This window comes from Hyla sarda, chromosome 1 (assembly GCF_029499605.1).
Source record: "Hyla sarda isolate aHylSar1 chromosome 1, aHylSar1.hap1, whole genome shotgun sequence".
Lineage (NCBI taxonomy): Eukaryota > Metazoa > Chordata > Amphibia > Anura > Hylidae > Hyla > Hyla sarda.
The window spans coordinates 73,773,734-73,798,147 of record NC_079189.1 but is presented as its reverse complement, the minus strand read 5'-3'; the positions used below and the strand labels follow the sequence as shown (position 1 = coordinate 73,798,147).

The following is a 24,414-nucleotide window of genomic DNA, read 5'->3' as shown; positions in this document are numbered from 1 at the left end:
GGCCAGAGCGGACCGGAGGGACAGGGGGAGCGGCAGCAGGTATGTATCCCTTTGTTTTTTTACTGCCAGCAGTCTGAAATACAATTTTTACAACCCAGAGTACACAGTCCATTTTGGCCTTGAGGACAGGGCCAATTTTATTTTTGTGTTTTTGTTTTTATCTCCTCACCTTCTAAAAATCATAGCTCTTTTATATTTGCATTTGTGGCATCTAAAGGGTTAATAGCCTCGCAGAGGCAATCGCAGTGAAGGCTATTAGCTGCGGCCCTTGGCTATTGATTCCAGCCGGGGGTCGAGAGGTACAGAACGGGATGACTTGGCAATCCCGCTCGTAGCTGCTCCCCCTTTCCAGGACGTACCCATGTCCTGGGGAGGGAAGGGGTTAAAAGGATACCTATAATTGCATAATTTTCTATTATTGTACTGCTTTAAAAAAAAAACTCAAACTTTTTCACAAAATAAGTATGTTTAAAATTGCCCTATTTGACCACCTATAGCTAATTTTTTTGCCCAGTGATCTGTAATTTATTTTTTTTTGCCACATTTACATATATGTGACTATTTAATCGCATTTTTTTTTTTGGAATGTGATGTGACCAAAACACAGCAATTTCGGATTTTCTTTTTTAACATTCAATAGTTTTTTATTGAAATTTTTTTTTTTACATAACGGTATACAATACAAACAATGGACCCGACAGGTCCGCAATTATCAACAAAATAACAGTGTCGTTAGGACAACAAATGATAGCGTATATAAACAGTGTCCATCCCTAAAATGTAATGGCATGAAATATACAGTAGCAAGAAACATAGAGTTTCGTCTAACCCTATCGTACAGATAATGTGGTCAATAAGTACTAATAGAGTAACATATGTAGATGTACGGTCTCTTGCACATGAAGGCACCAGAAGGGTGAGGAGGTTCAAAGGTTGAGGCAGTGTGGAATCTATCCAGTATTGTCATTTCTTTTTAAAGGAAGAGAAGGTGCCCGAGCCGGAGGCTATTATTTTATCAAATATTAGCAGTTTTCCAATGGCTTGTCAACAAATTCTTGTATCAGAAGACAGGTCCAGAGAACAGAGTACCCCTATGGCCACAGTTTCACCAACATTTGTCCGAGAAGCCAGTGTAGGCCTTAGCAATTTTCTCAGCGAAGTTCCATCTGAGCATGGTTTTGTAGGCCGACTCAATATGAGTAGCACAGAGAAAAGATTTAGCGATGGCTTTAAAGGCTTTGTGCCAATCTGAAGGGCTGAATGCCACATTTAGGTCTCGTTCCCATAGCAAGGGGTGTGGGAGATTAAGAGGTAGGATTTGCGTTTTGGTTTTATTTAGGAAGTAGTAAGACAAGTGGCCAAAAATTTTAATATCCTCCATCACTGCTGGTAATGAGTCTGCAGGGTCAGATAATGTCAGAATTACATCATCTGCATACAGTGTGATGACATGTGATTGAGCTCCTATTGTAATTCCTTATACTCGGGAATCCTGACGCATGGATTGTGCCAGGGGTTCAATTGACAATATGTATATTACAGGTGAGAGTGGACAGCCCTCACGGGAGCCGTTTTTTACCCCAAAGGGGTCCAACAAGCACCCATTAGCCAATATTGGGCTGAGGGGGAAGAGTATCTTGCCCATAAAACCCATTGCTTGTAGAGCCGAGAAGGTGTAGGACCAGCGTAGTCGGTTGAATGCCTTCTCGGCGTCCAGTGCCATAATCAAGGCAGGGGTGGAACACACGTCTACCCAGTGTAGGACGTGGAGAAGCCTCCTTGTGTTATCGGAGGTTTGCCTGCCGGGAACAAAACCTGCCTGATCGGGGCTGATGAGAGAAGGAAGAAGTGGAGCTAATCTGATGGCCAGGACCTTGGCATATATTTTTATGTCTTGGTTGAGTAATGATATGGAGCAAAAGTTCTGGGGCAGGTCCATGGGCTTTCCAGGATTGGGAAGGGTAGTGATTAGTGCTTCAAAATTTTCCTTGGGAAGGGAACCTGAATGTATAGCATAGTTACAAAATGCCAAAAGGTTAGGCTCACTGTCCCCCTTGTTAAGGCTCACTGTTCACCTTGTTACGTTCCTTGAGGGGTGTAGTTTCCAAAATAGTATGCCATGTGGGTTTATTTTTTTTATTTTTTTGCTGTTCTGGAACCATAGGGGCTTCCTAAATGTGACATGCCCCCCAAAAACCATTTCAGAAAAACTCACTCTCCAAAGTCACATTGTCACTCCTTCCTTCTGAGCCCTCAAGTGCACCCACAGAGCACTTGACATACACAAATGAGGTATTTCCTTACTCGAGAGAAATTGAGTTATACATTTTAGGAACATTTCTCTCCTTTTACCCCTTGTAAAAATTCAAAAACTGGGTCTACAAGAACATGCGAGTGTAAAAAATTCAGATTTTGAATTTTCTCCTTCACTTTGCTGCTATTCCTGTGAAACACCTAAAAAGTTAACACACTTACTGAATGTCATTTTGAATACTTTGGGGGGTGCAGTTTTTATAATGGGGGCATTTATGGGGTATTTCTAACAAGAAGGCCCTTCAAATCCACTTCAAAACTGAACTGGTCCCTGAAAAATGTTGATTTTGAAAATGCTGTGAAAAATTGGAAAATTGCTGCTGAACTTTGAAGCCCTCTGATGTCTTCCAAAAGTAAAAACATGTCAACTTTATGATGAAAATATAAAGTAGACATATTGTATATGTCAATCAATATATAATTTATTTGGGATGTCCATCTTCCTTATAAGCAGAGAGTTTAAAAAAAAATGCAACATTTTCAAATTTTTCATCAAATTTTGGAATGTATGGTCGAAAATTTATCACTAACATGAAGTAGAATATGTCACGAAAAAACTATCTCGGAATCAGAATGAAAAGTAAAAGCATCCCAGAGTTATTAATGCTTGGAGTGACAGTGGTCAGATTTGCAAAAAAGGGCTGTGTCCTTAAGGTGAAAATGAGTTGCGTCCTTAAGGGGTTAAAAAGCTATAGAAAAATGTAAAATATGTAAAAAAAAACTTATAAAATCTGCAAAATAGAGACAGAAAGACTCATTGCCAAAGAGAGTAAAACTAACCCCAAAATGTTCTTTAACTATATAAATAGCAAAAAGGTCAAAAATGAAAGTGTAGGCCCTTTAAAAAATGATGAGGAAGAAATTATAAACAGGGATCAGGAAAAAGCAAATATATTAAACAAATTATTCTCCACTGTATTCACCGAGGAAAATGAAATGCCAGGTGAAATATAGTGAGATAAGGTAAACTCCCCAGTACAGGTCACCTGTCTAACCCAGGAAGAAGTACAGTGCCGCTTACAAAAAAATGAAAATAGACAAATCACCAGGTCCAGATGGCATTCACCCCGTGTTCTAAAGGAATTAAGTAATGTAATAGACAGACCCCTATTTTTAATATTCAGGGACTCTAAAGGGACAGGGACTGTTCCCCAGGACTGGCGCATGGCAAATATGGTACCAATATTTAAAAAGGGGTCAAAAAGTGACTAACCTGATCAGCTTTTATGAGGAGGTGAGCTCCAGACTGGACCAGGCGGAATCACTGGATGTTGTATATCTGGATTTTTCCAAAGCATTTGATACAGTTCACATAAAAGGTTGGTGCATAAAATGAAAAGGATTGGGCTGGGGGAGAATGTGTGCAAGTGGGTAAGTAACTGGCTCAGTGATAGGAAACAGAGGTTGGTTATTAATGGTACTTATTCTGATTGGGTGACTGTTACTAGTGGGATACCACAGGGGTCCGTCTTGGGTCCTGTCCAATTTAATATATTCATTAATGACCTTGTAGAGGGGTTGAATAGTAAAGTAGCAATCTTTGCAGATGATATAAACTCTAAAGCAGTAAACACTATAGAGGACAGTGCACTGTTACAAATGGATCTGGATAGGTTGGAGGTTTGGGCTGGGAAAAGGCAGATGAGGTTCAACACTGATAAATGTAAGGTAATGCACATGGGGAGGAAAAATCCAGGGTAATACGGGGAATGGGAGGACTACAGTACCCAGCAAGATTATCAGAATTAGGGTTATTTAGTTTAGAAAAAAGAAGGCTTAGGGGAGACCTAATAACTATGTATAAATATATCAGGGGGCAGTACAGAGATCTCTCCCATGATCTATTTATACCCAGGACTGTATCTATAACAAGGGGGCATCCTCTACGTCTGGAGGAAAGTAGGTTTCTACCCCAGCACAGACGGGGGTTCTTTTCTGTAAGAGCAGTGAGAATGTGGAATTCTCTACCTGAGGAGGTGGTCATGGTGAACTATGTAAAAGAGTTCAAAACAGGCTGGATGCATTTTTGGAGTATAATACATTGCTGGTTATGTATACTAGATTTATAGGGACAGAACGTTGATCCAGGGATTTATTCTGACTGCCATATTTGGAGTCAGGAAGGAATTTTTTCCTCGAGTATAAGGGTTTTTTGCCTTCCTGTGGATCAACTCAGTAGGGACTCATTAGGGATATAGGTTGAACTTTATGGACTCTGGTCTTTTTTCAACCTTATGAACTATGTTACTTACCTGGACATTAAATATTCACACCCTCTTGTTATAGTAGCTACAAGAAGCCAGCAAACAGTTTGCTGAAGAAAAGAAAGCAAAGGACATGGATTACTGGAACCATGTCCTGTGGTCCGATGAGGTTGATGTTAAGAATGTGTCAGCAACCAGATGAGGAGTACAAAGACTTGTGTGTTTTGCCTACAGTCAAGCATGATGGAGGGAGTGTCATGGTCTGGGCCTGCATGAGTGCTGCACTGTGAAGTTACAGATTATTGAGAGAACCATAAATGCCAACATGTACTGTAATATGCTGAAGCACAGCATGATCTTCCTTCAGAGATTGGGTCACAGGGCAGTATTCCAACATGATAACAACACTAAACACCACTCCTAAATGACCACTGGCAAAGCATGTCTCCAGACTTAAACTTTATTTTGCATCTGTGGTACATCCTCAAATAGAAGTGGGGAAGCACAGGAACTGTAACAACCACCAGCTCTGTGATGTCATCATGGAGGAGTGGAAGAGGACTCTAGTAGCAACATGTGAAGCTCTGGTGAACTTCATGCACAAGAGGCTTAATGCAGTGTTGGAATATAATAGTGGACACAATTTTTTTACACCTTGGGCTCAATTTGGACATTTCCACTTAGGGGTGTATTTACTTTTGTTGCTAAAGTTTTTACATTAATGGCTGTGTGATGAGTTATTTTGACAGCAACATTAAACACTGTGCACGAACTACTTTACATTGTAGCAGTGTGTCTTTTCTTTTTTGCTGTTTTAACAAGCTGATCTAGTTACAGCAGGTCGGGCTGATGCATTCTGTGTTGCTGTGGTAATGCCCGGGTTAACCAGGAGGCTTGGACCTAGAGACAATCACATCTGGCCTCAGCATTCATGCCCTTCTGAGGTGGATATAACTACCTGGTCAGTATGACCAATTTGCCTGTTTTTGAGTCTTCTGCACCCTTGGCTAAGTGACCCGACTAGTCTTCTGTCTCCCATATTGGATTTACAAGCTTTCTTTGTTTGAATTTGTCCTGTCTGACTACTATTTTACTGTTTGTCTGTTTATCCCCTCTGTTTTGTGTCATGACATGCCTTTTAACCCATTGTGTCCTGACCTGTTTCCTTGACTTCTGTACAGTGTTTGTTTATTGTTTTGAACTTAGCTTGACAAGCACTGTGGTAGATTAGGGTCATCCTATGAAGGAGGTAGGCACCCCAAAAGGCAAGGACAATGGTCTAGGTGAGCTCACGGCTGAACTTTTTCCTGCCCAATGAGACAGTTCTCACATGAAAAGATATAACAAAATATTTACAAAAATGTTTGGGGTGATACTGTTGGCAACTCCACCTGATGTATACGAATGACAGGCACCGCTTGAAGTGTTACTGTCATTACAAAAAGCTTTTGCCACACAAGTAAAAAGTTTTAATCGAATTTAACTTACTTCTAGTGGGATCAAAACTTTGGACAGTAACCCTTTATCTTAAAATAGGAACAGACAAAAAAATCGGAGGGGTTAAAAATTATTTTAAGACTGTAGATTTCAGACAAACTAATTACTTTTTTTTCCATTTTGTGTTTATTTCTAGGTCAGTATAATTAGCAAACCCCAATTTATATAGTTTTTGTTCTGTTTTACTACTTATATATTTTAAAACCTGCCTGTGGTAGGATGCAAGGACCTTACATGGCCATGGAGGACTTCAGAAGGCCTCTAGCTGTCATGACAACTCATTGGTACCCCGCAATGGCATTCTGCACAGGGTGGCGATTGGACATGTGATAGACTGGCACCTGTCAAGTAACTGCTTAGATGCCGAGATCACTGTAAATCATAGCATCTAGGGATGTGGTCTCCAGTGCAGTACCTGGCGGTTGCTAATTACTTACTATGTATGCAGTGGCCTCATCTCCTGGTGACACACTCTGTACATTTACAGAACTGCCACATTACATTTAGCTCCAAATGCCACAAATGTATGCTGCACTGATACCCTGCTGCAACATCTAGAATTAGAGATAACCCTAATCCTAGCAGTAGTCAAAAAGTCCAGATGTCTGCCATGTGTGTATGTTTGTTTTTCTTTATATAAAACAATATAAATGGGGGAAAAAAACACAAAAACTACTAATAATAATAAGTTCACCTATACAGGGTGCCTCCAGCTGTTTCACCACTACAACTCCCAGCTTGCTCTGACATCTATTGGCTGTCAGGGCATGCTGGTAGTTGTAGTGGGGAAACAGCTGGAGGCACCCTGTGTTGAAAACGCTACCCCGTTCCTCCCCCCCGTGTTGAAAACCCAGAACCCCGCTTCCCCCCCGTGTTCAAAACCCTGAACCCCGCTCCCCCCGTGTTGAAAACCCTGAACTCCGCTCTCCCCCAACCCCTGTGTTCAAAAGCCCGAACCCCACTCTCCCCAAGACATACCCTAGTGCAGAGTCCTGAGACAGCAGCAGTGGCGTGTAAATGCCGGGAGGCGGGGCTGGCGTGTGAGGCCAGGGAGCCAATGCGCTCTCAGCGCTCGCTCCCGCCTATCTGATTGACAGGCAGGGAGCGAGCACAGGCTGAATGAATTAGGACCGATTGCCGGGACGGCATCAGTCCAAATTCAAGCGTGACGTCACGCCAGCCTGTAGCTGGTCATTAGGAGGGAGACCCCTAGTGGCTAGTTTTCAAAATTAAAATAAACTATTTTAATATAAAAAAAATTCCTGGATCTATATTAGAGATATGTTGTAGTACATAAGTACGACAACATATCAAAAGAAAAAGTTTGGTGACAGTGCCCATTTAACATTATAACACATTTGTAGTTGTGATAGTATAAATATAGCATGATGGTTTGGTTAAAAGCTACAAGAAAACTTTCTCATAAAGCATACAGAAGTACAGAAGACAGCAGCTACCATCTGGAGAGATCATTCACACATGTCCTCCAGCTGACACCACATGTATGAGTCAGGCTGCCAAGTTACATATGAATGAGTTATGGAAGGAACATTTATATAACTCCAAAAAACTAGAAGAAGAAATGAACTAGACACAAAATGTTTATTTTGATTACACTACCTACTTAGGGGAATTGCTTTTCACTTAAAAAACTGAACTACTGTCATTCTGTGGTTAAACTGTTATGAAAAGGGACAATATACAATGCATTCGAAAAAGTCTTTAGACCCTTTCACATTTTGTTATTCTTTGACCAGTTTTCAAATCAACTGGTGCCAGAAAGTTCTACAGATTTATAAATTACTTCTATATAAAAATCTTAATAGTTTCTGTACTTATCAGCTGCTGTATACTACAGAGGAAGTTGTGTAGTTTTTTCCAGTCTGACCACAGTGCTCTCTGCTGACACCTCTGTCCATGTCAGGAACTGTCCAGAGCAGGAGAGGTTTGCTATGGGGATCTGCTCCTGCTCTGGACAGTTTTTGACACGGACAGAGGTGTCAGCAGAGATCACTGTGGTTAGACTGGAAAGAACTGCACAATTTCTCTGTAGTATACAGCAGCTGATAAGTAGTGGAAAAAATAAGATTTTATTCTGGCACCAGTTGATTTGAATTTTTTTCCCCTTCAAACTACCCTTTTAAATAGCTGGATACTAGTAAATCCCCTTAAGGTGGCATATCATTGCATTCGTAATGGGTGGTTTTGATACAACTGTATCTGGCAGTTCTATTTAAGCTAAATAGCCATGAGTTTACTGTATGGATACACTGTAACCAACGTCCAGAACAGGAGAGGGATTTGAGCTGATCCATATGTGTTTTTAAACTACAACAAATAGAGAGTAGAAATAGAGTGTTGCAGACAATGAAAAGGTCTTGAAAATAGTGAGCAAAACAAGGACCTTAAAGCTCACTTAAATAAATCTACAGTGGAATTAGGGGAAAGGTGAGAACCTGTTATAGTATGTGTAGTAGTACAAAAAATACCAGATTGCTTTATGTAGCTTGAACACTTATGTTTTTAAAAGCTTATGGGGCAATCCCTTAAACCAACTGGCCTTACCTGCAAGAATCTCCAAAGAGTTGTAGCCAAGGATTCTATCCCATAGCAGGAGAAGCTGATCTGTAGCCAAATAGCCAGAAAAGCCTCGGACCATCCATTTAAATGATACGCGCAGCCTAAGTGACAAAAAAGCGTAATATAAAGATAAATGATTATTTTATAGAATACAGCAAATACTCTACATGGTTGTCTACAGGTGAATATAATCTGACCTTTACAATTGTTTTTTCATGTGTATGTATCTTTATGTTTCCTGAAGTAGAAAGCTTATGGGAGGGAGGAGGCCTACATGCTGCAGATCTGTGCCGCCTCTGTGGCACTTGAGCTTCAAAGGAAAAAATGCTCTTCAGCAAAACTAAAAGGTATGATTTGTCTTATCACCCTTATTATCTCTTAACTCCTGTTCACCAACACTAACCCAGTGTATTGGGTTTAGTGCGGTGAAACAGCCTGTTAGTCTCCTTTTAAAGATAAAGTGACACCTCATTTGCCCATATACTACTGCCATTGCTAAATAGAGGTTGTGCATGGAGGTGCCCTGTGCTACAGCACGCATGTCATAGCCGGGACCTGTGGCTAATGCCGAACATCACGACAGCTGTTATGTCCAGCATTTACCCTTTAGACGCTGCGATCAAAGTTGATTGTGGCATCTAAAAATCCTGACACCGGTTAGCTTAGGGATGCTGATCGGGATCACTGCGGTGAAATCACATTGTCCTGTTCAGAGTTTAATCCGCTGAGGATGGCCGGAGGTCCCTTAACATGCTCAGTGCTGTCCGATTGTCACTCCTACACTGCAACCAGCCATGGCAGGCAGTAGTAAAGGAGCGCCGATATCACTGATCAATGCTATGCTATGGCATTGCACATCAGTCAAAGAGCAATGGGAGGTGAGGGAGAGCAAGCAGGTGTTCCAGGCTGTGGCACTTAAGCAGCACATGGCCCTGCCTCCTTGACACTTGGCTGCGTGGCAAATACGAACAGCTCTAAGAAAGGTACAGTTTGCGTTTATACCCCAACAGCTATCCCACAGTGTCTGCAACTCTTAGCAGCAAATACAGCTGACAAATTGCTTTTAACTAGTATAATTTTTTTTCCTGTTTTCAGCTGTATAAACCAGGGGGGCTTCTTATAGTCACATGTGTCTTATTGTTTGAATACCATGGTACTTTAGAACACCTTTGTTTGGATAACCGTTATTCCTTCCAACCCTGAGCTGAGTGTGTATGTGTTCATAATTCGGAGAAGCTGACAGACAATCTGCTATAAGAACAAAAAATTGGGCAAGCTGAAATGCAAAATGCCCAATTCTCATTTTTTCTGACATCTGCTAGTGGGGAAGAGCCAACACCCCACATACAGAATAGACTCGGTGCATGAATGTTAAAGGATTTTTTCAGTATTTCTACTTACCCTGAAGAAACACTTTAAATGCTAACCATCAGCGTAGTAGGGAGAAATGAAATCAACATTTCTTAAGATCTGCCTAGTTACGTAAAAGCCTCATGGATAAGGCAATAAAAAAAAAAAAATTTTTGTCTGTAACCAAACCTACTATGTGTTAGAAAAGAAACGGTTGTGCTTGAATAGAGCTCGAAAACAATAGACTCCATAGGCACAGCGTTGGCAAGGCAAATTAAACCCACTTTTCTAGAGTGTTTCAGTAATTGTTATGTAGTGAATGTGAACTAAATAAATAAAATTACTAAAAGCAACATACGGTTGTGCGCCGATCTCCCGCAGATGATAAAAGAGTTGTGGAAGGTGAGTCTGTAGAAGAGTCTCAAACAGCAGACACAGCGACATTATTCCCTATGTGAGAAATATTATAATTGTACTCAGTATGCAAGCAGAACAGGACATCCTGAACAGTATGACATAACACAAATATAATAGACAATACCACTCAAAGGTATAACAATTGAATAAAACTAAATACAGTGAAAGCTCTGTAGGATGACCACTTAAAATAGCTTCTCAAAGAATGCATAATATATGAGGAACTGAAAATCTGTCATAGAAAATTAGGGGGTCTTCTTAAAGCGGTGGTTGTTTGGAGACGTTTCACTGTACTTGTTATAATTGTCCATCTAGCAGGAATTTTATAAGACTGTATGCCTATAAATTTTTAAAGCCTGATCAGTTTTCACATAAAGTTATGACTTGGCCCACCCAGGACATTGTATTTGTTGTTTGGAACTAATTCCTGTATTCCTTTACCATTATAAAAAACAAAAGTGATGGAATATGGTAAATCCTTCATACTAGTTAACTTCTTTGCTGAGAACTCCCATAGTAGCTCTTCCTTGCATAGTCGGTCGGTGAGGACAGTCAGCTGTTTGTATGCCTATTCATCTGGACAACCCCTTTAAATGAAGACTCACAGGTATAGGACTCTTTGCTAAGGACATGCGAGCTATAACCCCTAGCAATTCTCTGCTAACATTAGAGAAGCTGACACATTGCTTTTGCAAAAGTGACAAGGCATTAAAAGATACCCATACAAAATAATGGGCAGCCATGTAATGCATGACCATGCTAAGTTCCCTAGAATAGGAGCTGTTGTTGTGGATCTGGCTAACACTGGGAGTTCCAAAACAAGGATACCCCTTCTATTACTCCATTTACCCTAACAGAGCTTATGGATAGGGTTGACCTCTGTGACCTCTGTAGTGCTTTCTGCTGTTTATCTCTACTACACATGCACACTAGTATACAGAAGAGATTATATTATTCCTCCACTGATTGCATTCCTACAGTTCACTTCATCATGGTGGACAGAACAGTAGCTGAAGTAACAATACAACATCCAACAAGTATTGTGCATTATGCATCATAGAGTTATCTCTGCAAGTGTAGGTCCTAACGCACAGTTGTGTCTCTCCAAGCCCAGTAAAACAACATACTATTAACAAACCATCTTTAATAATTCTAGCCACACACTATATTAATAGGTTTAATAGGTTGCTGATGAACCACTAACAATGGTGGTTGTCATGTTGTGCCAAGATGTCCGATGTTTTAAAGGGAAAAACTGTGCTGCATGCAGGACTATATTTCCCAAATATATGATGGAATCTCCAACAGACCCTCCGATGCACACATGAACTGATCTATCGGCAAGAACAATATTTTGGATTGCAACACACTAAAAACTTTAACATTTAATCAATTGTAGTACAGAATGACAACAAAGGAAAAGTTTAATTTTCTCACAAAAAAGATCTTCGGTGACTTACAGATATATGAGAGGAGATTGAGTGGAGCCTGAAGAAGTAGCGCACATACATCTCGCGGAATACTTGATACAGTTTGGCAGGCTCATTATACAAGAAGCATAAGGGTGCAACTGAAAAAAATAAATATACATCGTTAGATCAACATTTAACTACTGAGTTTATGTAGGACCATAAAAGGGTTCTGTGCAATAACCTTGGTTCTAGACAATAGTGTTTGCACTTTAAATGCAGCAATACCCTTCAATCATGTGTAAAGATGATAAGCCTTTATGTGACAATGTGACAAAACTATGGAAGGGGGTGGGGGGGGGGGGACTGGGCCCTGTAGTCCAGAGGCCAAGCACATGCTCCAACATTGTATGCTACATCTCATACAATGACCTAACCCTGGTTTGTATCGAGACAATTTTGAAGTACATATATTTTATTGAGTATACAATTATTTCTGAATTGGTGGATATATGTATACTTATTCATTTATAACTTTTCTACTACATATTTGCCATCAATTGCAATCTATATACAGTATATCCGATCAAGTGCTACACTTTACCATGATTCAGAGGGACCAAGCAAAAATAATCTTCATACTTTTTAACATTTGATTATTTAAGACTGATAATTTTTTTTAATTAGATTCCTTGAAGTGATTATCAGTGTTTACTTTTTGTTTTCAATTTATATATACCGTATATACTCGAGTATAAGCCGAGTTTTTCAGCACGTTTTTTCGTGCTGAAAACGCCCCCCTCAGCTTATACTCGAGTGAACTCTCCGCCTGTCAATCCCTTTCAGTGGTCTTCAACCTGCGGACCTCCAGATGTTGCTAAATTACAACTCCTAGCATACCCGGACAGCCATCGGCTGTCCGGGCATGTTTGGAGTTGTAGTTTTGAAACATCTGGAGGTCTGCAGGTTGAAGACCACTGCGGGCCTTCGTCATCATCCAGACCCCCTTTAAGTTTTCTACTCACCTCCCCTCGGTGGGAAGGAAGGGTGAGCTGGTCCGGGCCATCTATGCTGCAGGGACCATCCGGTGGGGAGGGTTAGTGGTTACGGGCTTTCCATTTTCACCGGGAGACCCTCTTCTCCGCTCCGGGCTGGCCCCGGAGTAGTAACGTTGCCTTGACGACGACGCACAAGGACGTCCGAGCACAGCAGAAGAACCTGCGCATGTGCGTCGTCGTCAAGGCAACGTCACTAGTCCGGGGCCGGCCCGGAGCGGAGAAGAGGGCCTCCCGGTGAAAACGGAAAGCCCGGAAGACTAACCACCCCTCCCCCCCCACCGGACGGTCCCTGCAGCATAGATGGCCCAGACCAGCCCACCTTTCCTTCCCACCGAGGGGAGGTGAGTAGAAAACTAAAGGGGGGTCTGGATGATGACGAAGGCAGTGGTCTTCAACCTGCGGACCTCCAGATGTTTCAAAACTACAACTCCCAGCATGGCCGGACAGCGATGCTGGGAGTTGTAGTTTTGCAACATCTGGAGGTCCGCTGGTTGAAGACCACTGATTGACAGGCGGTGATGATGAAGGGGGGAGATGATGACAGGGTGATGATGAAGGGGTGATGATGACGGGGTGAAAATGACAGGGGTGTTAATGATGGGGGTCTGGATGATGACAGGGGGGGATGAGGACATGGGTGGATGATGTATTTCCCACTGTAGGCATATAGTCGAGTCAATAAGTTTTCCTGGGTTTTTGGGGTGAAATTAGGAGCCTCGGCTTATATTCGGGTCGCCTTATAATCGAGTATATACGGTAATTACGTCCTAGTAAAATTCAGTAACTTTTTTTTCTCACAGCTAGTTAAAGTACACATGGGGGAAAAAAACGCACCATTTTGGACGCAGAAAACATGCAGACTTCCATGTCCTAAACAGCACGGTTTTACTTTCAAAAGTCTGCTCCCATGAAAGCCAACATGAGTTGTGCTGTCTGCGGCTCAGAGAGCCACAGAGCTTCACACAGGTGCGTTTTTGTACCCAAGTGAACTTACCTTTAGAGTTTGGGCCCATTGTTTGTTGCATAAATAAGGGTGTGTATTAAAGAGGCTATCACACCACAGACAACCTCGGGTTAAGAGCAAAGAGCAATTGCGACTATACATCTCCTCTGTATTGGCTGCTACCAGGCGAATGTAGTACTGTTTTTCATGTAGCCAAATGAATGTCCGTTCATGTAACTGATATAGCTTGTAAGTGGCTTTTTGCCCAGGCTCACAGAGAGGCGTCCCCCCCCCCCCTCTGTGACATTCAAATGCCCTTACATTAGAGATGACATCTTGAGATTTGAATATTGTTCTTACTAAATATCCGCACTTTGGAGTGTGACTATAAAAAAAACAAAACAAAGCTAAACCACTTTAATGTCTTGCTGTCCGATGGTGGGTCTTTACCCCTCATCTAAACTTGAGTTGATCTTATTATCCTGTGAGTCTTATACTATGAAATACTGTATCGTTGAAACGGCTTCCACCCATTGTGGAATATAATTTTATTTCTAGCTATAATACAATATTTATAGACTTATTTAGAAATTCCCAGCTTATGTAATACAAAGACAGGAAAGTCTACAGAGCTGCAGATGATGGGTAAATCATTAATCTCCAGTGTGTTCATACTTATGACACCTTTAAATGTAGGAGCAGTACAGGAAGCATGTTTGCTCTTACATAAATACGACTGGTGCCAAAGCTTTACGTATGTGTCCGGCTCAGGAAGGGTCCTCCATTAAAATTCCACAACAGTCCTCTCATAAAAACATCATATGACTGGTTACACATATTTTTTTCCAGTATGAGTTACACTTTTATTACTACAACTTACATTACGACTATGGGTTCATAATACTTATGATTCAGATTTCGGTCTTTAGGTTAGTGTGAGAAACCCCCATTTACATCACATCTTCATCGCTGATATAGGTCAGACACGAAGCTGTATACTGTGGCAAACCCATGCTGAAGCCATAGTCTTTAAAGGAACAAACCCAGTCTAAGAATGACTCCAGTTGAGCTGTGACAATATACGTCTTGAAAATGGGACAGCAAAGCAAACTACGTTTTTATAAAGGCGGCGGTACGGTGGCATAGACCAGCAATGGAGCCTTGAAACGTTATGTTAATGGAAACCTATAGTGGCAAGATAAAAATGTGTCTGGTACATGTTAAGACTGTTTAGTACACTATCTTTTAGGCTTACTTTATACCAAAATTTTCTTATGAAGTATATTAGAAAGGTTAATGTTTTGCCAAGATCTACAACATATATATTTTTTTGTATCTGGCAGTGCCCATTTAGATAAAACATTCTCCAATCAAATTATCTGAATGCTGATATATGTATATAAGTTGGAAAGGGGGGTCTCAAATTCTACCTTTTACTACATTGGAAGACCCCACAACACCTTCAGGTAGCACAACAGCATGAGTAGATATAGACATAGACCCATGTGCATTGTTAAAATAGTCATACTAGTTTATCCATATATTCTGGAAAAGATGGTGATAGTGAGGACGGTAAAAAAAAACAAAAAAACATTTTCCAAAGTAAAGATTTTCCTACTATTTCTGCTCTCTTTACTTGGAAAAGTTGGAAATATATCGTGGTTCCTTGAAAATAATTTACAGTTCTATCATTTAATACCAAAAGTCCATTACAATTGAGTCAGATGTTAAATAATAGGTGACTTGTGTAGTTTGTCCTATCATATTTCACTAGTTCGGTAATACACTTACCATACATAGAAAATCCATGAAAAGGAATAACACCTAAAAACACATAAAACAATGCAGATGTAAAATGTGATTAATAAGATAAAAGTTCAGACAAAATATCAAGTCTCTGTGATGGGTAAGCATTGTGTCTGCACAGGATGCACTCAGTAACCTCCTGATAGTTTACATGTTATGAATAGCCGGATTCATTTACTGAATACTGTACATAATATAGTAAATGGCATAACCATAAGTTTCTCTGGCACAGTAATATATAATATGCCTAACAACCCTGGTGACTGTTGTTACACACTTGCCTCAGTAAGAAATGTGGCTCAACCATGTTTAGAGTTTTTGTTTGATCCCTCTTATGTATATATAGCATTTGCTTTATACCTTGACAACCTAGCTGATGGACCATTGGAATACAAAGCAATCCCCATTACCAATAAGTATCTAATCAAGGGGTAAGCAAAGTTGCTCAACGTAAGAGCAATATTTCATAGACTTTAGATGTTTGAGAGCCGCAAAACACTGCACATCCATAAAAATTAAGAAATAAATGTAGGTAGTAGAATTTGTTTATGTAGTATGTAACTATTGTACTTCGTAGCCTTCATTACCGGCACACCGGCTTTGCTGACACTTTGCTTCCAATAAGACTTTGCTTCCAAACAGACATGACGTCATATCGCTGTTCCATTAATCACTGTCTGCAGCGCTGTCCTACATTAGTCAGTGATTGTCAGAGTGCCGATGCAATGGCAGGTCTACAGCTCTGGGAAGCCAGGTGTCAGCATATACTGGGGTGCCGATACTGGAGGCTACAAATTAGTGAGGGAGGTAAGATTTAATGATAACCCTTTTAAAGGGGTATTCCGCCCGTAGACATCTTATCCCCTATCCAAAGGATAGGGGATAAGATGTCAGATCGCCGGGGTCCCGCTGCTGGGGACCCCGGGGATCGCTGCTGCAGCACCGCCCTATCATTACTGCGCAGAGCGAGATCGCTCTGCACGTAATGACGGGCAATACAGGGGCCGAAGCATCGTTACGTCACGGCTCCGCCCCTCGTGATGTCACGGCCCACCCCCGTCAATACAAGTCTATGGGAAGGGGGCGTGGCGGTCGTCACGCCCCCTGCCACAGACTTGCATTAAGGGGACGGGCCGTGATGTCATGAGGGTCGGAGCCATGACGTCACGCTGCTCCGGCCCCTGTATCGCCCATCATTACGCACAGAGCGAATTCGCTCTGTGCAGTAATGATGACGGGGTGCCGCAGCGGCGATCCCCGGGGTCCTCAGCAGCAGGACCGCGGCGATCTAACATCTTATCCTCTATCCTTTGGATAGGAGATAAGATGCCAGGGGCGGAATACCCCTTTAAGTAGGTATGTCCCACAGTAGTTAGTTCTCTTTTCAGGTATCCCCACATAGGCAGGAATGTCCTCAGGAAGGTAGTCTCCCCCAATAGGTAAACGCATCTGTACGTAGGGGGGAGTGGGTAGGTAGGGATAGGAAGGTTGGTGTTTAGGTAGGTGGGTAGCTGTTTTGGTAGTTAGATAGGTAGATGGATGTTTAGTTATTTAGGTAGGTAGGTGGATGGGAAGAAAGTTAGGTGAGTGGTCTTCTTTCCCAGACAGCCACTGCAGTGCTTGTAAAGGGCTGCAGTGATTTTCCTGATGTTTTGAATGTTCATGGAGCTCCCAATCATGGCCCAAGAGTAATGGCCCACAAGCATTCAAAACATGTTGATTTTACTAGGTTTATTCTGATATTTCTTTTTTGGGGTGCAAAATATTTTATTAGAAGAAAAAGGAAGGAATATTAAAGAAATATTATGTCATTCACTGACCTAAACATGTTTTTCATTTAAAGACAACCTGTGAAGTATAGCTAGACTTTTAGGAAAAACTTTATGATAAGCTGCCTTGTATATGTCCATGAGGAGCAGCAGTATTTCTGGCCATTATTTAAAGGGTACCTTTCATCAAAAAAACTTTTGATATATTATAGATTAATGTATGCAGAATAACTTTCCAATAGCATGTTATTAAAAAATATGCTTCTTTCTATTTAATTTTCCACTTTGAAAAAATGACCACTAGGGGTCTCCCTACCAGTCCTTTTTTAAAAATAGATTTCAGACTCATGCATGAGTCCTAAATCTCAGACTGCAGCCGGAGCACAGACAAACTCACCACTGCTCCTTGCCAGGGAGTTTGTCTGTGTCCCGGCTGCAGTCTGAGATTTAGGACTCCAGCATAAGTCTGAAATCTATAAAAAAGGACTGGTAGGGAGACCCCTAGTGGTAATTTTTTCAAAGTGGAAAATTTAATAGAAAGAAGCATATTTTTTTAATAACATGATATAGGAAAGTTATTCTGCATACATTAATCTATAATATATCAAAAGTTTTTTTTATGAAAGGTACCCTTTAACTTCTAAAATCTAAATGGTATTTTTCACCAGTTTTATTCAAAGTTTGTTGAAAGTGTAGTGCCTACTCTTTTTTTTTACTGTCTTTGTTCTACTATATCACATTTTATGTTATACCTTGATAATAAAATAAAACATGGACATTTATTGTGTTGGCTATACATTAGCATTACCCCAAATGGCTTATGATTAATATCCCAGTCACTCGTTCACTTGATTATGATGATGCTAGAGATTTGCTTCAAAGGCAATTAAGAATAATGGACTCCATTACTGCTATACATTATTTACGAGCGGCAACTACATAATAATCCCGACACAATGTTTAAACATCAGTCATAGCTACTAAATCCTCTTCTGTAACCTCTCCAGGTTTGTTGGGGAAACTAATTGAAGCACAATGCTGATATTTTCTAAATTGGCCTACACAGTCTTTGTAAAATGTAAAATCTGTATCTTAAATATTATTCTTGTTGTATAGTAAATAAACAAGTGATCTTCTAAATAATATGTAATATTAAAGGGGTATTCCAGGCAAAAAAAAAAAAATAATCTTAATCCTTCCAATAGTTATTAGTTTCTGAAGTTTTCTGTCTAACTGCTCAATGATGATGTCACATCACAGGAGCTGTGCATGATGGGAGAATATCCCCATAGGAGCTGGACAGCTCCCGGGATGTGAGTCATCAGAAAGCAGTTAGACAGACAACAGCAACTCAACTTCAGAAGCTAATAACGATTGGAAGGATTACGATTTTTTAATAGAAGTAATTTACAAATCTGTTTAACTTTCCGGAGCCAGTTGATATATAAAAAAAAGTTTTTGCCTGGAATACCCCTTTAATGTAGTGGTCTTCAGCCTGTGATTCCCCAGTTGTGGCAAAACTACAACTCTGAGCATGTGCTGCCAGGGCACACTGGGAGTTGTAGCCTTGAAACGGCTGGGCAACCACATGTTAAAGACTTCTGGATTCATATGAGTGTGTATATGTGTGCAATCTCACTGTTCACCACTAGAGAGAGACAAAGCACAACATACCATTTGGTGGGTAGAGGACAGCAAACTCTTCCAGGCCAAGCTTTCCTGTGAAAAAAAAAAAAAGAGAAGCGGCATATTCAGAATGGATGTTCAAAAAGCAAAAAGTGAATAAATATTGTGCAGTAACTTATAAAAATCTTACAAAGATACGGATAATTCACAAACTGTAAATGCTGGCCACTTTTTGGACTTAAATTTTGCTTTGTTCCACATTCTAGATATTACTACATTTTTACTTCACATTTTTATTTTTTTCTTGGGATGAGTTGTACTTTATCTGCTGACTATGTTACATTAAATAATATTTAGCCTTTATTAAATTTTGGGTGGGATCATGGGAATGCAAAAAAAATGATTCCAAGCCAGCAGCAGTATTTTTCCCATCAAAACAATTGACACTTTGGCAGAACATGTGAACAGTGAATTAGCTGGTAATCTCTATGCCTGCATCCTTTAACCCCTTAAGGACAAAGCCGTCACGCCCCCTCCCATAGACTTGCATTAAGGGGGCGGGCCGTGACGTCACGATGCTCCGGCCCCTGCGAGTTTGCTCTGTGCAGTAATGACAGAGGGGTGCTGAAGCCGAGATCCCGAGGGTCCCCAGCGGCGGATAGGGGATAAGATGTCTAGGGGCAGAGTACCCCTTTAAAGGGGTACTCCACTGGCCAGCATTTGAAAGTAATTGTTCTGAACGCTGTTCTTGCGCTGCAGGGTCGACCACGCCCCTCGTGACACCACGGCCACGCCTCCTCAATGCAAATCTATGCATAGACTGGCATTGAGGGGGCGTGGCCGACCTCTGCCGTGCGAAAATAGTGTTCGGAACAATTACTTCCGAACGCTGGCCAGTGGAGTACCCTTTAAGGACACAGCCAATTTTATTTTTGCATTTTCGTTTTTTTTTCCCCTCACCTTCTAAAAATCATAACTCTTTCATATTTCCATTCACAGACGAGTATTAGGGCTTGTTTTTTGTGCGACCAGTTATCCTTTGTAATGACATCACTAATTTTACCATAAAATGTATGGCAAAATTCAAAAAAAATACTATCTGTGTGGGGAAATTGAAAAGAAAACCTCAATTTTGGATGGCTTTGTTTTCACAATATACAATTTATGGTAAAAATGACATGTTTTCTTTATTCTGTGGGTCAATACGATTTAAATGATACCCATGATTACATAGTTTTCTATTACTGTACCACTTTTCAACCAAATTGGTGCATTTTTCCGTAAAGGGGGCGGTATGAGGGCTCATTATTGGCGCCGTGATCTGTACTTTTAATTGATACCACATTTGGGTATATGAAACTTAAAATTTGTATTTTTTTTTTTAATATTATGTGACAAAAAGCAGCAATTTTGGACATTTTTTTAAAATTTTTTTTTTAACGTTTACGCCGTTCACCATACGGGATCAATAACATTATATTTTGATAGTTAGGACACTTATGCACACAGAGATACCAAATAGGTTTATTTTTTTTCTACACTTTCTGGGGGTAAAATGGGAAAAAGGGACCATTTTTTATTTTTTTGACGTTTTAATTCTCCTCACCTTTAAAAAATCATAATCCTTTCAATTTTGCACCTACAGACCCATATGATGGCTTTTTTTTTGCGCAACCAATTCTACTTTGTAATGACATAAGTCATTTTACACAAAAATCTACTGCAAAACCGGAAAAAAAATCATTGTGTGACAAAATAAAAAAAACAACACAATTTTGTTACTTTTTGGGGGCTTCCGTTTCTACACAGTGTATTTTCTACGATTAAAATGATACTGTATAGGTTTGATTTTGTCTTACTTCTGAAAAAAATCATAACTACATAATGAAGTTTTTATCGATATAATTTTTGTTTAGATCTGACTTTTTGATCACTTTTTATACATTTTTTTTATGGTATAAAATGAGACCAAAAATACGCTATTTTGTACTTTGTAATTTTTTTACGTGTACGCCATTGACCGTGCGGTTTCATAATATATTTTATAGTTCAGACATTTACACCCGCGGCGATACCAGATATTCATTTATATCGTTTTTTTTTTTTTTTTATGGTAAAAGGGGGTCATTCAAACTTTTATTAGGGAAGGGATTAAATTTACATTTATTAACATTTTTGTACACTTTTTTTTTTTTTTGCAATGTTATAGCCCCCATAGTGGAATATAACATGCAGTACATTGATTGCCAGCACTGATCAATGCTATGCCATAGCATTGCACTGATCAGTGTTATCGGCAGCCGATTACTCAAGCCTGGATCTCACGCGGAGGAGGCAAGTAAGGGACCCTCCTCGTGTCCTAGCTGATCGGGACACCGCGGTTTCACCCGACTGAGCTGCCGGGAATGCTTTTTTTTTTACATTTTAGATGCTGCGATCAACTTTGATTGCCGCGTCTAAGGGGTTAATACCAGACATCACCACGATCGGTGATATCCGGTATTAGCCCCGTGTCCTGGCTACCGTTAGCCACTGGGACCGACCCGATATGACGCGGGGTCACCGCGCGACCCTGCATTATATCACGCCCTGCATCCCCGTGAGGTTAATAGTCTCCATAGGGGACTATTTATAGCAATCATTTGATTGCTAATACTGTTCAGTGCTATGCATAGGGCATAGCACTGATCAGTATTATCGGCGATCTTCTGCTCTGGTCTGCTCGATCTCAGACCAGAGCAGAAGACCCCTGGAGACGGACGGAGGCAGGTAAGGAGACCTCCGTCCGCCATTATGGATGATCGGATCCCCGCAGATCACTGCTGTCTGCCATTACCAGCGGGTCCCTGGCTGCTGATTGCAGCTGGGACCTGCCGTGCATGACACACAATGCTCGCGGTCATGTACAGGATGTAAATGCACGTCCTGGTGAGTTAAAGGGGTACTCCGCTGGGCCAGTGTATTTTGTGCCCCAAGTGTGTTTCTATATTGTAGCTTACCTTATCCTTCCGTTGTGACCTGGGCTGTACACACTGCTGTGTAGCTTCCCCATTGTGTTATGCTCGTTTGTGCTTTCTGCTGTGACTTCCTGTCTCTTTTCCTTTTGGAACTACATTTCCCAGTAGTCTTTGCGGTCGTGGTGTCTTTGTAAAAACTGCCCCTTTGCTTGTTGTTTTCTGCCCTCTGTTTCTCTTTCTCCGCCCCTATACACCCTTCCTCATTTGTGTAACCTTGCCTCCTTTGCTTATTCCAATATCCTTAGCCACGCCTCCATTATTTTCCTCTGGCTCTGGCATTCAACAGGTTAATTGCAGTCTAACCTGCTAGCACTGAAGTCTGTGAGGCGTGGGCCAATCAGGGATCTTTAAGACTGTGTCATCCTCCTGCTATTGTGTGCGCACCTACCGGCAGTAACGTACTGTCATGAAGCCGAGGAACATGGTGTGCGCATTCGCAAACTAAACCAATCGCATCTGCATGATCGCGGCAAGAACACTCAGGCCAATCTAAGTACACAGGAAGAAAAGACACTGAGATGCAGACGCGCGCCTGCGTCACAGCAACTACCTGATTGGATGAGAAGCAACCAATAAGAACAAACACAGGGTAGTGACGGGCAAAAGAAAAGAGGAGATAAGCGTAATAACAAATGAATATTCAAGAAGGGGCAGAGCAGAATTAATCACACGGTGGGATGGTGCAATGCACCTCACAAAATAGGAAAACCACGTCACAAGCACAACATGGAGGACAAGCCCCCAAAAAAGTGGTCGCCAGTAAAGAGGTCTAAACAGAACTATCCAACATCCGGCCAAAAATAAAGGTAGGATTCTCACTAAACCCTCAGCAATAATGAAACCAAACACAGGCTAACACATAGCTAGGAGAAACAAGGGAATATGGTCAAAAAACAACACAGGCAGCGGAGTAGCACTTTAAGTAAGTTAAGTAAGGGGTAAACAGGTGTCAGGGCTGGCCAGGAGACCAGACCAACTTCTCTAGATGACTTCATAGAGCCTTCACTTTTTGTATGTTTTGTTATGTTGCAGTTTTGTCATAAAATCAAAACAAAAAGTGTTTTCCCCATCACTCTGCACCCAATACCCCATAATGACAAAGTGAAAACAAAATGTTAGAATTCTTTGCTAATTTATTTAAAAGGAAAAAAAATATTGCATTGCCACAAGTATTCAGATCTTTGATTCACTAGTTAGTTGATAACCCTTTGGCAGTGATTACAGCCTCCGGTCTTCTAGGGGATGAGGCCACAAGGTTTACTCACCTGGATTTGGGGATTTTCTGTCATTCTTTACTGCAGATCTTCTCAAGTTCTGCTAGGGTGGAGGGGGAAATCACTGGGAGCCCACCTACTCCTCTCTGCTTTGTCATGACATAGTGCTCGAGAAAGTGCACAGGAATAAACACACTGTGCTGGAGAATGATTTACATGGTACTCTATCACATAGATAACATTTGGGGGGGGTAGTGGTTACTGATGCACTAGGTTTACAAGGTGCTACATGGACAGAAAGAAAAGCAACAGCAGGATCAACGCAGGGAAAAGGTTACACTAAGCACTAAACTGCTAATGGTGGTAGATGGAGATTACCTTCAGGAGGCAGCACTGTGGGCATACAGTAGTTGGAACACTAGTACAGTGGTCCCTCAACATACAATGGTAATCTGTTCCAAATGAACCATCGTTTGTTGAAACCATCGTATGTTGAGGGATCCATGCAATGTAAAGTATAGGAAGCTGTACTCACCTGTCCCCGCCGCTCCGGACCAGTCACCGCTGCCCTGGATGTCGCCCTCCATCGCTGTCGCTGCGTCCCCGGCGCTCCGGACGTCTCTGCTTACCTGGGATCTTCGCTCTCCGCTCTCCATCCTCACGTCACTACGCACGCAAGCCACTCCTATTGGATGACGGGACGGCTTGCGCGCGACATGATGACGACGAAGGAGAGCGTCGGCGATGGAGGGGATCGTGAAGAGGACGCTCCGGAGCCCCGAGGACAGGTAGGAAACCATCACCGGAGCACACGGGGCACTGTAAACGGCTATCCGGCGGCAGCTGAAGCAGTCAGCGCTGCCGAATAGCCGTTTATGCGATGGCCCTGACATACAAAAGCATTGTCTGTTGATGCTGCCTTCAAAATGCGATGGCCTCTGAGAGGCCATCGCATGTTGAAATTATCGTATGTCGGGGCCATTGTAGGTCGGGGGGGGGGGTCACTGTATTTACACAAGGGAAAACTGAGCTTCATGCATGATGATGAGAAGGAAGCCTTGATTTTCCTTCAGGTTTAAAACAACAGTGACCATTATTCTACCATTATTCTCGGTATCCATAATTTATGCAATGCTGTGCTCCTTGAATATTTTACATACTTCCCATAAGTTCTTTATGGAATACTTTGAACATTTTAGTAATTTTTACTA

The 24,414-nt window shown here is 41.3% G+C and overlaps 1 protein-coding gene across 5 annotated transcripts in view; it reads right to left on the bottom strand.

Annotated features, from left to right (window-relative positions):
• The window catches only part of TBC1D19 (TBC1 domain family member 19), a 154,082-nt gene that overhangs the window by 5,676 nt on the left and 123,992 nt on the right, over positions 1-24,414 (bottom strand). For all 5 annotated transcript variants that reach the window (XM_056556005.1, XM_056556023.1, XM_056556032.1 and 2 more), the window contains 5 exons: positions 19,021-19,065; positions 15,563-15,595; positions 11,822-11,931; positions 10,303-10,394; positions 8,580-8,695 (listed from right to left, as the gene is read on the bottom strand). In XM_056556005.1, the coding sequence (XP_056411980.1) occupies positions 8,580-8,695; positions 10,303-10,394; positions 11,822-11,931; positions 15,563-15,595; positions 19,021-19,065 (396 nt within the window). The remainder of the gene's footprint in view (positions 1-8,579; positions 8,696-10,302; positions 10,395-11,821; positions 11,932-15,562; positions 15,596-19,020; positions 19,066-24,414) is intronic.